This window comes from Rhagoletis pomonella, unplaced genomic scaffold (genome assembly GCF_013731165.1).
Source record: "Rhagoletis pomonella isolate Grant_MI unplaced genomic scaffold, Rhpom_1.0 Rhpom_scaffold_00004, whole genome shotgun sequence".
Lineage (NCBI taxonomy): Eukaryota > Metazoa > Arthropoda > Insecta > Diptera > Tephritidae > Rhagoletis > Rhagoletis pomonella.
This window is the reverse complement of record NW_023458558.1, coordinates 28,015,347-28,032,039: the sequence shown is the minus strand read 5'-3', so window position 1 is coordinate 28,032,039 and position 16,693 is coordinate 28,015,347. Positions and strand designations below refer to the sequence as shown.

General features: G+C 35.4%; 4 protein-coding genes across 5 annotated transcripts in view; 2 read left to right on the top strand and 2 right to left on the bottom strand.

Annotated features, from left to right (window-relative positions):
- Positions 1 to 16,693, bottom strand: part of LOC118737381 (glutamate receptor ionotropic, kainate 2-like) — a gene marked incomplete at its 3' end in the record, with an annotated part of 66,429 nt that overhangs the window by 8,297 nt on the left and 41,439 nt on the right.
- LOC118737383 (leucine-rich repeat-containing protein 70) lies at positions 894 to 10,226 on the top strand (the record flags this gene model as incomplete). Its single annotated transcript, XM_036467839.1, is given in 5 exon segments — positions 894 to 1,589; positions 5,351 to 5,558; positions 5,638 to 6,041; positions 6,095 to 6,463; positions 9,168 to 10,226. Coding segments are annotated over 5 exon segments (1,566 nt in total). The 3' UTR covers positions 9,729 to 10,226.
- On the bottom strand, positions 11,270 to 13,906 carry LOC118737382. Of its 2 annotated transcripts, XM_036467838.1 has the most exons (5): positions 13,707 to 13,906; positions 13,509 to 13,639; positions 12,970 to 13,442; positions 12,708 to 12,909; positions 11,270 to 12,646 (listed from the first exon to the last, which is right to left on the bottom strand). In XM_036467838.1, the coding sequence occupies exons 2-5, from the start codon at positions 13,635 to 13,637 to the stop codon at positions 11,510 to 11,512; spliced, it is 1,941 nt and encodes a 646-aa protein (XP_036323731.1). In that variant the 5' UTR covers positions 13,638 to 13,639; positions 13,707 to 13,906; the 3' UTR covers positions 11,270 to 11,509. The 2 variants fall into 2 exon arrangements, with proteins under 2 accessions (XP_036323731.1, XP_036323730.1); XM_036467837.1 differs by having other exon boundaries at positions 13,509 to 13,747.
- On the top strand, positions 15,665 to 16,647 carry LOC118737385. Its single transcript, XM_036467841.1, has 3 exons — positions 15,665 to 15,771; positions 15,999 to 16,088; positions 16,214 to 16,647. The coding sequence occupies exons 2-3, from the start codon at positions 16,011 to 16,013 to the stop codon at positions 16,532 to 16,534; spliced, it is 399 nt and encodes a 132-aa protein (XP_036323734.1). The 5' UTR covers positions 15,665 to 15,771; positions 15,999 to 16,010; the 3' UTR covers positions 16,535 to 16,647.

Sequence of the window (16,693 nt, the reverse complement as noted above, 5' to 3'; positions counted from 1 at the left end):
AAAAAAAAAATAGCGAATTTCTTTAGCCTATAACCATGACTGGGACGTCTGAAGCAGGTATCCGGAATTTCAAAAAAATCGGTTTGGCCGTTCTCGAGCTTTGCGGACACAAAAAAAAAACCGGCTTTCAAAATATATATTATTATAGATTATAGATTGGTATGAAACGAATTGGTTTTGAATATGTATCAGAATATATATGAGTGTCACACGAAACAGGTTTAAAAAGATTTCCAACTGTTTAAAAGGTTAAATTCAAACTTTTCAATAATTTAAATGAATTACTACAATATGGGTATCGATCGAAATGGCTTTACAATGGCTTCATTTTAAAACTACATATAAGGGGTTTCCATCTGTTTAAAATCTCAGACTGAGTTAAGGGGATATGTTAATTGAAAAAGTATGATAAGTTAGAAAGAAAGTTTTATGTATTTTGAAATTATTTATTTTAGAATTAAACCTCCTTAATTGAGTTTTCTTGAAATAAATTTTACTCAATGTAGCTCGAGAAATTTCATACAATCAGCGAAGCGGGTGAGGGCGATCTAGTAAACTATATTTTTTATAAAAAAAAATAAGAAAAATTTGGTATGGCAAATAAAAACAAATAATCGTCAAAACGTGTGGCTTTTTATGTTTTTGACTTTGACTGTATATAAATTGATATAAACTTTGCCTAAAGTTATTATGGTACATTTCTTTTAAATTTATACTTAGAAACGATAAGTGTGGTACCCACACCTCTTTCGGCATGAGTGAAAGATTTTGGAAGGTGCCCCAAACCCTATCTCGGGATTTTTTTTTGGACGCAAACAAAACATACAAAACATACATACCTGACTTTTAGTACTATAAAAAAAAATAAAAATACTAACATACATGCATACATTATTATCATATTTTGACCAGAGAACGGCGCCCTTAATCAACAAAAAGTGATAGTGATAGCACCTAAATATGTGACTGTGGTGATGACCATGCCCATAGTATTATGTGGAAATTGTGTTAATTTGCTTAAAAAACACATTTTCATCTATATATTGCTCAAAATCACCTACCAAAATACTTCTTAAAAAAAAAAAAAACAATAAACCAAAAAGGAGCGCAACACGGCGATAACCGCCTTATCAAATGCAAACAAAAACGAAATGGCTGCGATAACGATGTTATCTGAATATTTTGCAACAGACTTTTATCTACTAATATACGAGCGCTGTTGTGCTACGAAGCGTCGACACTACCAGGAGAAGAAGGTGCATTTGATTTAGTCTGGAAGAGAGAAGCCTTCAAGTAACTGCTTACAGTTTCGCGGTAAAAATAATAACGCTGTTTGCATAGAGAAGTTTGAAAAGAAGTGACTCATTGGAGCGGCCAATTCACATAAGTTTATACTTACAATAAATACATACATACATACTCAAGGTGGCATTCCAATTCAAACAAAAAAAGAAGTGACTTTTTAATTTCGATTGCATTAAGAAATTTGTGATATTTATTACGAAATGTGTTAAAAACAAAATTACTCATTTGGGTTTAAATCTAGCAACAACACAGCACTGAACATGGACTATAAGTATCTGTTATTGGTAAGTCGGAGCTCTTTATTATTCATTAAACTACTAATGCTATATTCTGAGGAAAGGTTCTAACATACATACAGTATTGGTCATATCAATAGAACCACATTTCAAAAGTGGTACTATATGCCACTTATGTTTATATATTTATTGTTAAGAATTTTCATTTTAAATACAACTCATTCCAAACATCCTAACAAAACCCATATAAACCCAAGACAGAAACTTCGTAGAAAACTAAAAAACTGAAAAAAAAATTTTACCCAAATTTTGACCTTTTATCTTGAATTTGAGTAAATGGACGAGTTCATTTGAGTAAATATACGGCATGAAATCCGTTTTCGATGTCAAAAGTCCTACTTGCCTTAGCTCAGTTTTTGTTGTATAAAATGTAGGTAGATTTGATTGAAGGCTTCAGTGCAAATACACACAATGTAAATAATTTAGTCGGCAGGTATTGTAATATATTCGTCTTGCCATTTATAAAGGAAAGAAATAGGAACTGCTTCAAAAATAAAATATGTAAATATACATACATAAGTACATATTTGTTAATTTTCCCCTAAATTCAAGAAGTTCGTTACTTGCAGCCAACAAGTTTTGTAAGAGGTGGACGTCTTAGTGAGCATCTCTTCATAATCTACCACATTAGAAAAATGTGTAGGTTTCGGACAACATGTAAAAATAAGCAAAACTCTCCGAATTTTTTGAAGTTTTCCTTTCTTAAATTTTCTTTAAATAAAGTTAAATTACGGACCATTACAACAAATTTGTTGTTGGTTTAATTTTGAATTAAAAGCACCGATTTTCCCCCATACAATATTTTTAGACGTCATACATATTTTTCAGTTCTTCTCTCCACCGTTTCGAATTTTCATAAACTTTTGCGCCGTCTGAATACGAAATTTGAAATTATAAAGCCGTGTGAACTAATTTACTTGCATTTTCCGTTTAAATTTTCATGGAAACACCCATATGTGAGGCTTTTTTTTTGGTTACAACAAGCATATACTTTGAATTTCATTAAAATCGATAATATTTACCATTTCCGCCCACATTAAAATATTATTTTTAACTTGTCAATTAAATTGATTTTATATTTCAAACAGGTGGCATATTAAAATATTTCGTTTAACTTACTTATTTAATTCATTTTAACTATTTGAACATGCGGCAACCCACTTAAGGGATATTTTCGAAATATTTCGTTTTTAAACTACTTTCGTTTGACATCCACATTGTTGATACTTTATTTAGCTTATTAATTAATCGATTTTAATTTTGTAAACAGGTGGCAGCCCTCTTAAAAATGTTTTCTGATAGAGATTAAATACATGCATACATACATATGTAGCCGAGAACATGGCTATTTATTATGTGGCAGCTCCTAGAATTATTTAAACCAATAATTTGAGAACCGTTTTTAATCTACTTTATACTAATCAGTAAGAAGGGAAAAAATTAAACAATTGCTTTTTGGATCGATAAAACATACTCGAAAATGTATGTATGTATATATGTACGTATGTATTTCTAACATTTAACATGTCATGCAGCTGTCTATGAGTAAAGGGAAAATAGTAGGAGAAAAATGTACGAGTATGACTGATAAGAATTTTTTCAAATAGTAGATAATCATAAATTTTACCCTGAAAAATTGTAACAGTCCCCCACAGGAAAGAAGATACCAATTGTCTTCAAGTTACAATCATAAGAACCGTTGTTTTATAACTAAACAATAAATAGTCTTAAAACTGAAAGTATTGTAATGCTAAGTAGGTAATTTGTAATAAAAATGGTCACAGTATCATCCTTTGTAGAGCAATTGCATTTTAAGAGCTCCGAACGTAATGTACAGTGTATCAATTCTTTTTTGTTCTTCTTTTTTTGTTTTCCAATGTGTGCAAAAAGAAATAATTGGTCGCAGCCTAGGGCCCAAAATGTTAGATATAAATATTCCCTTTCGTGCGTTTGATCCAAATTAGCCACTAGAATTATTGAATTGTTAACCTCCTCATTTCTTTGAAGTCAGTTAAACGCATTGAAAAGGTTACACATATTACACTGTAGGAATGCCAAAAATGACACAAAAAGCGCCGAGACACGTAAACTTAATTTTGAGTCGGATATGTATACCGTTTTTCCAGAACAGGTTATTTCCCCAAGATATGTTCATTTTAAGTTTACATTGCGAATGAAAAAAAAATCAAACTTTCACAAGGAAAATGTTACTAAAAAAATCAAACTTTCACAAGGAAAATGTTACTCAAACTCGTGGACGAGTTCGGCAATGTAGGATGTGTCGTATGAGTTTTTTTATTTCTTGCTCCTATTTCAGAAAAAAATGATTGCACATTTTAATTTGACCATACAAAACTCGTTTGTTTATCCATCGGTTTAATACAAATAAAAACAATTACAAACGATTTGTTACTTTTTTAATTAAATTTTACGAAAATGACCTGATCTGGCACAACGGTATACAGATCCATAATCTACGACCCAAAATAAAGTTTACTTATTTTGGCGATATTCTGTGCCATTTCGAAACTCGAGATTTTCCCTACTGTGTTATTATCAGGCACGTTCTGAAATTCGAATCTTTGAAATCGACTCGATTTGCCAAATATTTTTTAATTATATCTGATGAAAAGAGTGAATATTCTAATTGAAAACTATAAAGGAAGCAACAGCGATATGAAGTAAATCATTTTAATGCGAGACTTAAAAATTTTTGGATTAAAAACCATCGAAAAAATTATCGAAATCGAGTCGATTTCAAATTTTCGAATTTCAGATCATGCCTGTATATATTTTGCTATAGATTTTTAAAATTCATTAGTAAAAAAATTGGTTTTGGTTTTGGTTCGTAAAATAATCTATTGTGGATATATCAAATAATATGATAGGCTATGACTGATAAACATTTTTAAATGCCCTTTGATTTTATTTGCCGATAGGCACTAGCTGAGGTTCTCGGACATTTGTGGTGTGCACCCTGATAATATGACACAAATGGAATAACCTGCAGTTTTCCCCACCTCCAAACAGCAGATGGTTTTTATGAGAAGTTTTTTTTTTTAATGGTAAAAATACATATCGTCGTTTAAAGTACAAAACCGCGTAACTGACATTTTTTGCCAAAAATTGAATTTGCTGAAATATACTAGCCAGAAATGCGATTGCTTTATAAAAGATAGAACCTCTTTGAAATATGAGTGTTTTTACTCTCTGCAAAATAATTTATGCAACCAAACATACGCGGTTTTGCATTATGTTGATACGCGGTTTTGTACTTTAAACGGCGATATGTACACCCCGAGCGTTGTCATTTTTTTCTGAGCGGCGACCGATTTAGAAAACAGATTTTTTTTGTGGTCGCATCTTAGGTCCTGGATATAAAAATTCACCAATTTTGTTTTATATAAATTTATTAGATCATAAAAGATTTAAATCGGTTATAAAAACGTAGTCGTTTTTATTACGGTTGAAAATTATTTCTGATCGAAAACAAAAATATAAAAATCACATAATAACGATTAAATTTAGATTTCATTAATTAAATTTAGACTTTATTATAAAAAGTTACAATTAAAATGCATGCGTGATGGCCTAAGTTTATTAAACTCTTCAACTTTTAATTCTACAAACTATAATTTGCATCTATTAAATTTGAATTGGATTTATGTATGTTTTTATTAGAAACACAGTCAAAGATAATTAACAAATTTTAAAATTTCTTATGCCTTATTTTTAACTTTATTTCTCAGGTTCTTTCTTTATCGGTTATACTAATACTCTCTACTGCTCAACACGAAAATATACCCTACGAGGATGTGCCAGATATTTGTGCGAAATGTGTGTGCTTAACAGCACATGACACTGATAAACGCTACCACCACTTGTTAAGTTGTACTTCAAAGAAATTTCAGCACATTTTAGCGCGATGGCCAGAGGAATTTGGCAAGAAGCACGACAGTAAGGGCAATACAAATTTAAAAAAAAAAAAATGTTAATTGTTGCTTAACATAGTACTGGGGATTTTTTAATTTTCTAGATGTGGATATTGTGGCCACTTTCTCGGGCAATAATATAGAGCTGCTGCAGCAATTGCCAGCCACAAACGCCACACTGACTTTTTCATGTCGCCATTGTGGCATCAAGTACCTGCAGGCGCCCACTTTCATGGATGTGCCTTTCATACGCAGACTGGATTTGAGTTGGAATGAAATTGCTAGCGATGAGCTGACGCCTGATGTATTTCGTGGTCCATATCGGGTGACGCATTATGAATCCATAGCATTGGTTGACTTGGATTTGAGCCATAATCAGCTGCATGCACTGGATCGGAAAATCTTCGAACACACAGCAAATTTAACAAAATTAAATTTGAGCTACAATGAATTTAGGGTTTTGAATGCGCCAACGATTTCGGCGTTGTCATCGGCGACGGAATTGCAGGTAGCAATATCATGAATAAATACTCATCCCCTTAAATTTCGGCTGTATTTCAGGAACTTGATTTGTCCCACACTGCCATTAAATCATTGTCGGCTGCAATTTTCAAATCATTAGTTAATTTGCGCATATTGAATTTGTCTGGAAATGATTTGACCAGCGTGCCGGATAAGCTCCAATTAATTGGCAGAAGTCTCGTGTCTTTGAATTTGGCGCAAAATCCCATTGCACGCTTTACGGAGGAGAGTTTTATTGGACTGAAATCACTGCAGCGACTAAATATCAGTTATATGCCAGTGCTGAAAACGATCGGTAAAAGTGTATTCACACGCTTGGAAACGCTAAAGCGACTGGACTGTTCACATAACCCGAAATTGGTTGAATTTGATTTGGAAAGTCTTACTCATAGCAGTAATCTGACAAATGTATGTAGAAATGCTATTTTTCGTTTAATATTTAGTAATTAACAAAACGTTTTATGTAGCTTTGTTTAAAAAGTGCAAATTCGTTATGATTTTTATTTTTCCGATTTGAATTCGACTTTCTTTTCATCAAAAATAATCCGTTAAACATATGTATCTGACCGTTTCCTCCAGATTTCATTTTTCCGAGCACACTAAATGTGGGACTATAAATAATTGTTATTTTAGTCTTTTTTCGTACTAACCATTTTAATAAAAATTAAACTATTTCTATCATTACTACGGTGACCAACTGTAATTTAGTTCAAAGGACAGTTCTTTTTACCAAGGTTCTACACTTTTTCTTTGAAAGTACTTTTTTGATACGATATCATAATACATCAATGCATTTCATATATGGTATGTATTACAGCCTGATACATACAAACTTTGAAGAAAGAGCATAGAAAACAAAATAGTTGGAATTAAACTTGTCGATGCGAGTGGATCCATGGATCCATGGATGGAATGGTGCACCATTCTTATTGAAGAAAATGAAAAAATGTGAAATTAAGGTTTTGCAAAGCTTATTTTGTTTTGTTGTCTAATACTTCACACAGTGATTCACTATAGATTAAGTTACGACTTGCCCAGAATATAAGGTTAAGAGGTTGACGGACATAATGACCGACGCCTTTAACTGTAGCTGACCGGGGACCAAGCCGCTCTCAGCTCTCCGGAAGGAGGTGTGCACGCTATTCAACAAGGCCAAGCGCACGGGATGCTGGGAGGAATACACAGCTAAATTAACGAGCTACTGATATAATAGATCAGGTAGGCTAAGATAAAAAGTTTCAGAACCTTCTGTGAAGGTATCTCGAACACTCTAGTACCCGCGAGGTTAAACAAGGATCTAGCCAGAACGACGGTCGATTCGGAACTAGCACTTAAGCTTCCAGATGGCATCTATTCATATAGCAATGATGAGAGGGCAGCCACTCGGTTTACAACACACTTCCCGGAGGCTATTACCTTTGAACTGGAGCCGGAGGTCCGGCGAACTAGACCACGACCATGTGACTGGAAACTGGCAAGAAGTTTTTTCACCCAGAACACAGCCCTGTATCAACTGACAACCGAAATTCAGGGGGCTATTGAATGCGGAGAAACAGTGCTCTGCGCTTTTCTCGATATAGAAGGGGTGTGTGACAATACGCCGCACTCTGGAGTGCGCAGAGCACTAGAAAAGAGAAACGTGCAGCCAGTGATCTGCAACTGGGTGGATCGCTGCTGCGTACTCGCGTTGCTGAAACCAAGGAGGGGGACAGCGTGATACAACTACTAACAACCAAGGACCTCCCTCAGGAATCGGTTTTATCCCCTCTTCTGTGGAGCTTAGTGGTTTATGAATTCCTTCAGCTTCTCTCTGACAATGGTATCCGCTGCCAAGGCTATGCGGATGACATAGTGATTATTGTCAGGAAAAAGTTTGAGAGCACCCGCTGTGACATTATTCAAAGAGGTCTAAGATTAACAAAAGGATGGTTTCCAAGTTACGCCTTAGCATTAATTCGGCCAAAACCGCCATCATCCCTTTTACTCGCCCGGCAGTGGGCATGAGGGACATAACCCTGGAGGGGGTCGCGGTCAACGTCCAGGGAGGAAAATCCTGAGGTCGTAGCCCCAAGACCTTCTTGATGATAGTACAGCCAATGATTGATTACCTATGGGGTGGTGGCTCACTAACCTACAAAGACTGGCATGTGTATGCTTAACTGGAGCGACACGCCCTTATCCGACAACAGCGCTGGAAGTATTCCTCGAAGTCGAGCCTCTTCACATAACCATAGAGCAGGTAGTCAAAAGAACTCTGCTTAGTTTTGCTAGAGAGGGATGTGGAAAAGGAAAGGTCATATCCTCTAGTAATATGGAGAAGCTAGGGTCCTCGCTCCCGCTTGTTCTGTTCCCTAGAGATAACATAGGAATAAACATAGCATTTGAGGTGAGATTCAAGATAAAGTTATGCAGCACAGCAGCCTGGAGTGTCCCCGAACTCGAGGGATTACTCGAAGACCCCAGAAGGAGTAGGGGCTGGAGACTTTGGGCCCAGATCAAGAATCAAGCAGAAGTCTATGCCATCTACCTATGGGCGGAGACAATCATGAGTCTGCAGAATACGTAAGAGGAGTTAAGTTCATGTTCATATTCATATTCATTCAAGTTCATTTTCATGTTCTCGTCGGGTAGAAGAGTGACTTCACGGTTGACCAAAACTTACTCACAAGAGGTGAACGTTGCGGGATCGGGCTGGCGATGGCTACCACGCTCATTGTCTACGACAGCCGCTTTAGCTGGAAAGTTTGGACCCTTAAAGTCACCTACCACGATACGGTTTTCACTCGTGGGGAGGGTACCTTCTTATGTCGGCGCGATATCCTGTCGGGCAGCAAAAACGTTAAATATTTCAAGATCGACATCGTCTGACCGAAAAGCTATGCCATGACATTCTAGGGTAGTGTCCCTCCGGTCTGTCTTCTTCGATGAGAACGCTAGGCCTCCCCCATTTTCTCGCTCGCGACCTTTACGGAGCACATTGTAACATTGCAACATAAAAACGATCGCATATTATCTAAAAAGTTTAAATCTATTATAATCGATCTCTTTTACCAAACAAATAATAAACATCAGAATTAATCTATTTAAAATTCTTTCTTCATATCATTAACAGTTCGATATTTCGTATTGTGCTCTGACTACGATTTCTCTATTCGTGAATGTGACGCAAGAATCGCATACGGACATAGCAACGCTCGCCAAACCATGGCCACATTTGCATACATTCCAAAGCATTGGTAACCCTTGGTACTGCGATTGCGATCTCATTCAAACAATGGAATACATTGGCACAGAAGGGGATACAAAAATCAATCAGGCGCGTTGTGATACACCTTACTTCCTCGCAGGTGCACTAGTGTCCAATTTGTCTTCACAGTATATATGCAACCTGAAAATACCTAAGCAGTACAAAGCCATCCTTGAGGAGCCGCCACGTTTTCTGCGAAAACGCTACATAATATTGACCGTCATCGTAGCGGCTGTAGTGATATCGGTCGGTGTTATGCTTGGCTTTGCAATCGCCGCCATACGCCGGCGACTAAAACGTGATGACTTCGGCGTTGAACCAATACGCTATACGAGTGTGCGCAGTAGTAATTTGTCCGCATTTTCCCAAGGAAATACCAATTCGATAATTGTGAATGGCAATGGAGTGGCGAACGCCAGTGCATGACTGTAGTATAAATGCGTAAATATAAATACTTGCAATTTTGCGTATTTACTATCCTAATTTATAGTGTACATTAAGTATTTACTACAATTTTCTTTTAGTTAAGTGACTTTATTTTTATAAATAATTAAGGTTTATAAGTATGTATAGTTCAGATGCTAAAATGTTTTTGTATATTTTTGAAATTTTGCAAATGAATGCCTTTTGGGTGCCTCCTGTGTCACTACTCATAATTAGAGTATTGATATTTTTACTACCAAAGATGTAATATGTGTATGTATAGTTTGTACAGTATTTTAAAATGTTAAATGAAATATTTGAAAGTTTTTGAAAATAATAATTTATTTATTGCTCTTGTATTACACAACGTTGCACATAAGAATTGCCATTTGTGGTATGTTTGTGTACTTAACTATATAACAATAGAATAAGAAAATATTTTTAAAGTTTTAACAAGTTTACCATTTTAAAATAAATCCAACCAAGAAATTAATTTATCAAAAACGGTATTTTTAATCAATAATAGCAAAAATAATTATCGTCTAATGTAGGTTTGAATTTTGTGAAAACGATTTAGTGATTTTTTATAATAAAATTTTCCAAAATTCAAATTTGATTAATGTTTTATGTAGAAACATAGTACATATCCAATATATTTTCTTAAAGAAAGTAGGAACAAATCTTATGAATGCCAAGTACTTAAAAAAACACACTTTGAACAAAAATCATTTTCTTTGCTTTTTTATTTGTAATTAATGGGCGGCCGCTGGAGCCGAGTGGATAGACACACGTACTACCACTCAAAGTTCGAACCCCAGTCTTTTTCTAACAGCTGTTATGTTATCAAAAAGCATACCACAAACAGTTAACAAAAATGTGATCGCCAAATATGTATTTGTAATGAATTTATTCTTAAGGAGCTTTATTCAATTTGGTAACGCTATGACATTACAATACAAGGCATTGAGATTAAAGCTACCTCGGCTTTTTGTGCTAAAAGAGTATACACAAAAGTGTACTTAATCGATTTTAAGGCATAGTTTATGTTGGCGGAGCCGGATTAAATGTGCAGACATAAGCATCCATTACAGTGGCCACACCCAAATGTGTATGAAAGCCGTGTTTTCGTTTACGAAAGCAATGTTTAAATTTAGTGGTATATAAAAGTTCACATACTCTTGCAACGTGAGAGTAGAGTTTAAAATGGAAATTAAAATATAACGGTGAGCAAAAATCCACACATTTTAACGCTAATCTTATCAACCAATAGATAAAGTATACTGGTCGGAAAGTTTGGAAAATTGGCAGCGAAAAATGTGGGGTATGGACAATTAACCTTTTTGTTTATTCATGATTTTTAGTATGACATATTACGACAATTGCGCTATAAAACCTTCGTCTTAAACTTTCATCTCACATCTGGCAAAATTAACTTTTATGTGGATTGAATATTAAATAAGTTACATCTTTAATTCTTAAAAACATTTACATCAATGGATTTGATCCAGTTTAATAGTTTGGGAGTGTACATATACATATTTACAAACAATTAAAATCAAAAACTTGAGTAAGTATATGTAAGCACATACATAGTGCATATACACTTATAAGTTATGCATACATTTGGAAAAATCAACGAATAATAAACACAAAGTAAGAAGTATTGCTAATCAGTAAACTCTTATCTGACTGTTGTTTGCTATGCCATTTGAAATTCTAATTACTTAAGTCTCACTCTATCCTTCGCCGCAACTAATATTTTTCTTTAACAGCGCTTAGTCGCTTTAACATTCACTTTCCAATATTTCTTCATCGCCCATGCTTGTCCTTGGCGCTGTTTCATCCAACTTGAATATATTAATTGCTTGCTTTTGTGCTAGAAAATTGCGCATTTCTGCAAAGTTATCACGTTCCTTTAATTTCTTGTTTCTTCGGTCAAATTCCAAATCAGCGGAACCGCCGCTGTCGCTATCATCACTCTGTTCTACACTGCTGTTACTCATATCTACTGTTTTTTTATCGGTCTCCAAGCTCTTTGAATTCTTGTCTTTACCAAAGAAGTCATCAACATTAATACCTTTGGCTGCTAACACTTGGCGTTCCTTCTCTAGCATGTCATGTCGTATCGGATCGATACGATCTTTTAATTGCTTTAGTACCGGCCGGAATTTTCCCTTTGTTATACGTTTTTCAAAGTTTAGAATTTCCATGTCGTGATCCGTATTACGCTTTGCCTTAGTCTCAGCTTCTTCCTGTTCCTTTTCAGATTTCGCCTTTTGTTCATCATACATGTATGCATAGAAATCATCACTAGTTTCTGCATCATTATGATTTTGAGAAATTTCAATGCGCAAAAAACTTTCAGGATATTCATCTTCGGCGTCTTCGTCCTTTTCGCACTGCAGTGTTGTAAGTTTATCTTGATTGTCTAGTTTGCTATTTAAGAATTTATTGTACACCAACATTAGTCGTTGGAAATCGTCAAAGCAAACGGATAATGCACTTTCTATTGCGCGCATATTATTCGCTACTTGCAGTAGCTGCTTGCCGTTATCTTTTCGTTCTGACTCAGCTTCTGTGAGTCGCTGTAGTGTTATGTCTAGCGCCTGGCATTCTCCAGCAACAGCAACCATGCAAGCGCTTAGTTTAAGTGAAGAGTCCTGCAGCACTGCGACAGGACCGCCGCGATTTTGCATCGTCTTGGTGGCATTTAATGCCTCTAATTCTAGCTGCTTCTTTTTATTTAACTCAAAAGCTAAATTTCTGAAGTGATTATCTTCTTCCTGCACTAGCTGTCGGATGAGACAATCGATTTTAACCAGCTCAGCGTTCAACTCACTTATTGAAGGTTTGGTTGAGATCGTAAAAGCAAGCCGTAACAAAAATTGAGATTGAACATATGCAAATATGTTGTGAAAGTCCTAGAATAGGTAAGCAAAATAGGTAACAATCTTTTTAGTAAAGCACATTTCATACACATACTTTAATATGCTTCGGGCTATAATCCGTAACGTTATTTTTAAAATATTCACATTCGCGCAACTCTTCCATCGGCGAGTAATACTGTGAAAAACGCGCGGGTAATGGATACTGCGCTTCTAATTTGCGCGTCGCTTCATACAATATCTCTGTCACTTCCTTTGCGGATGTAATACAGTCCCATGCACGCTCTATTTGTCGAGATCTGTAATTAAATGCCAGTAATAGTTTAATTTAGTTTCAGTACATTATTAGTTGAGCTCACTCTATTAACTCCTGCTGCTTCATTATAAGTATTTCGTTGAAATAAGTCATATTGCGTCGAATACAATTTCCGAATTCATCAATTGTGCGTATCAAACTATCTAATTCACTCTCAACAATTTTATTACGAAATATAAATATATTTTTAACCATGTAAATAGCACTGAAACTGGCCGTCAAGAGCAAGGATGGTACTAATGTTAAGCGCAATGCTTTCGGCGTAATGAAATGTTCCAAAATGGTTGTACCCAGCAATATGCAAGTTGTCCGTGCCGTGAAGATTTCACCGCTTACTGGTTGACATCTGAAACTTTCACCGGAGATAGCAGCAACGCCTGCACTGCTGGCGTCTGTTTGATCCGGAGCCAACACTGGCTGCTTTACATGCCGCAAACACTGTTCCAAAGCTTCTACATGGTCAACAAGCAATCGCTTGGAATAGAGGATTTTGTTAATAAGATGATCTGTAATAGCCTATCATCGTGACGAGTTGATTAGTGAAAAACGTTCACACAATTGTATAAACACACAATCACTCACCCGCTTTTGCTTCACCTCATCAGTGAACTGACTTCTAAATTGAGGCTGAAAAAATGATTCCATTACTGATGCCCTACCTTCCGTGTGTGATACTGTTGCTCGATTGTTATGCAAACCACAAATTTTCATATCTACACTAATATACACTTTTTAAAAATGCATAAATCGGCGTTTTTGAATAACAGGCGAAAAACTAACCGCTGATACCTTTTTCGGTATTTATTCACATTTAGGGATTTCGGAAAACCATCGATGCATCCAAAAATATCGATGTTTTGCTTCGATGCATCGAAAATTTTCCACCCGATGTATAACTAGTCGATGTATCGATTCATCGATGTATCGATGTTTTTTGAAAACTGACATCTACGGTACATTGAACCGTCATTCCAGTTTTTCAATTGTTCAAGAAAAACAAGTGACTTTGGCCAAAAAATTTAAATGGCTGCAAGAAGTTCCGTTAGAAACATAATTAGCTCAGTTGCAGTAATTTATTTCAAATTTTCTACAATTTCGCTAATAACATATTTTGTTGTGAAACATTATCTGAAAAATCCTATGCAAATCGATGCATTGATGTATGCCTTTCGATGCATCGAAAAATATCGATGTACATTTCAATGCATCGAATCAAAGAAAAACATCGATGTATTTTTGCCACTGAAATCCCTATTCACATTTAATAACACATTGGATTAGGTCGATATCCATCGATATTTTAACAATGCACGATATACATATCTTGTAGGAAAGTGAATGTGGTGCGATTAGTGTGACCACGTGATTAGGAATTCCTCAAAACGTTCGGATGCGCTTGAGTATTTTTTGAGGATTTTTATTTTGAGGAATTTTCTCTCGGTATATTTGCAGAGAACAAATGCAACCATGCTTTACACAACAAAGTTGTTAAATCGCTCCGCAAATTTTTGAACAAAAACTTTCCGAAGTTTTATAAAGAGCTAAATACACCACACAAGTGGCTTGTCGGATATTGTTCAGGCCTTTTTTCCCGTTTCGCCATACACCATGCAAACATGACTCGTTCAAGAAAAGAATTTTAGTTATCTTCCGGTTCACAATGTAAAAGAGTTTGGTTTTCTTTGATTATACAAAAGCCAAACAAAATACACGTTTTTTTTTCATAAAAATATAAGCTTACAATGGATATTTTTTTGATTTTAAATTTACATTTAAGAAAACTCCATTCAGTGCAATATCTACGATTTGAGTTTTTCAGTTTATAGAAACACAAGCGTTAATTATGTTCTTAACTAATGATATTATTCTTAATTAGGCATTGGTATTACACTTCATCTATATTTTGTTCATAAATAACACTTAATTACATACATTTTATCCTCTAAAAGAATTTTTTATAATCATGAGGCGAAACTCCCCACAGTAAGTGTTGCTATGCTCGAAAACGAAAACGCTGCACACAACCCAAAGTACTCCTCGGGGACCAATTGGAGAAAAACTTCGAAAAGGTTTATTACTATATATAATGTGCTACAAACGTACCAACCAGTTGGCCGATTCATTTGAGTGAGAGTTTTTAAACTGTAAACAACACAACAGCACCGGTAAACTACATACCCAGCCAGCAAAATCATCGTAAACGAACTCGAAACTAGATATTTTCTTGAAGAAAACCCGGCTAAAAAGTCGTTTATGATAGCCTACGAACAGTCGTAAACGGATCGAAAAAGCATTCGTATGCGAATATTATATATTATAAAATATTGTGGTTCATGAAAAGTTTCCAACAAAATGAAAATTTTTTCTTGTGCTGACAAATTACTGCAAGCCTCGTTATTTTAGTTTTTCTTTCTTTTATCGTTTACGAGCCTTTCTCTAAAGCCCAAAATACAATAACGCGGTGGCAGTGGCAGTTTTTCGAAATCAGCTGTTTTTTAGAAAGTGTGGTGTCCAATGAAGCGGCTCACAACACAGCAGTGGCAGCTGGCAGTACTGCTGTTTAGCCCAAATTCTAAATTCAGTGCCACTGCCTTCATCGCAGCAAACTTCGCATGCTGAATTTGACATAAATAAAATGCAGCCAATTTTTTTGGTGCTAAGAAACGCTTCCAGCAGGAATTAATGATAATTTGGGATACTTATCTGTTAAGAAACAAAGCTATTTTATTTTCATCGTTTCAGATACAACCCTGACTCTGATTGACATTTCTATTTCGAAATTGATTTGACAAATTCGAAACTCCGCCATCTTTCTTTTTTCGCGAATCCCCTCGCTAGTGTGAAGGTGAGAATTTGAGCAAATACATTTTTTAATTAATTTGATAGTAAATTACTTTAATTTAGAGCAAAAATGTGTAAAATGCTTCTAAAATAGCATGTAGTTTTGAGACGCACTGAAGTGCTTGGCGAAATTCTACGTAAAATGAATTTTAAGGCTTGCACACGTGTTTTGCTCGAATTGCGATACAAGTGGCAGTTGTAAATTTATTGATTCTTTGCTATTTTTTATAGGTAAAACACAAAATGCAGTTGTTTGTTCGTGGTTTTGAAACTGTTGAACCTTTCGAGGTGCTGACTACTGCCACTGTTGGCGATGTAAAGGTGAGTAACTATTAGTCCAAATATGATTGGTTTATTGATGACTGGTCAACAATGACAAGTGCTACCATTTCTAACCCAACTTTATACATTTACCAAAAACGCTAATTTTACTTATTTGATTCCAGACACAAATCGCACAAGTTTATGGCTTGAATACCGAAGATATCGCATTGAATTGTGAGGGTAATGCCCTCTGCAATGATGTCGCTGTGACATCTTTGGCCTCATTCGAATTGGATATCACTGTGCCAATGTTGGGTGGTAAAGTGCACGGTTCTTTGGCGCGTGCCGGTAAAGTTAAGGGACAGACGCCCAAGGTGGAGAAACAGGAAAAGAAGAAGAAGAAGACTGGCCGTGCAAAGAGGAGAATCCAATACAACCGTCGTTTCGTGAACGTTGTTCAAGGCTTCGGTCGTCGCCGAGGCCCCAATGCCAACTCCAACTAAGCTAATTGTTTCTTGTGGGCTTCTGCTTTTTTACGTGTAAAATAACATTGATTTTCGCAAAATTATATTAAAGTAATATAGACAGCTAATTTTCGCTGCTTACTATAAAATTACTCACTAGTTTTTTCAAGGACAATTTATTTATTATTAATTGCATAT

Coding starts and splice junctions, on each gene's coding strand:
- LOC118737385 (XM_036467841.1), top strand. CDS start 16,011: ATGCAGTTGTTTGTTCGTGGTTTTGAAACTGTTGAACCTTTCGAGGTG. Junction 16,089..16,213: donor CCACTGTTGGCGATGTAAAG/GTGAGTAACTAT, acceptor ATTTGATTCCAG/ACACAAATCGCACAAGTTTA.
- LOC118737382 (XM_036467838.1), bottom strand. CDS start 13,637: ATGAAAATTTGTGGTTTGCATAACAATCGAGCAACAGTATCACACACG. Junction 13,443..13,508: donor ATGAGGTGAAGCAAAAGCGG/GTGAGTGATTGT, acceptor TCACGATGATAG/GCTATTACAGATCATCTTAT. Junction 12,647..12,707: donor ATAGCCCGAAGCATATTAAA/GTATGTGTATGA, acceptor TACCTATTCTAG/GACTTTCACAACATATTTGC.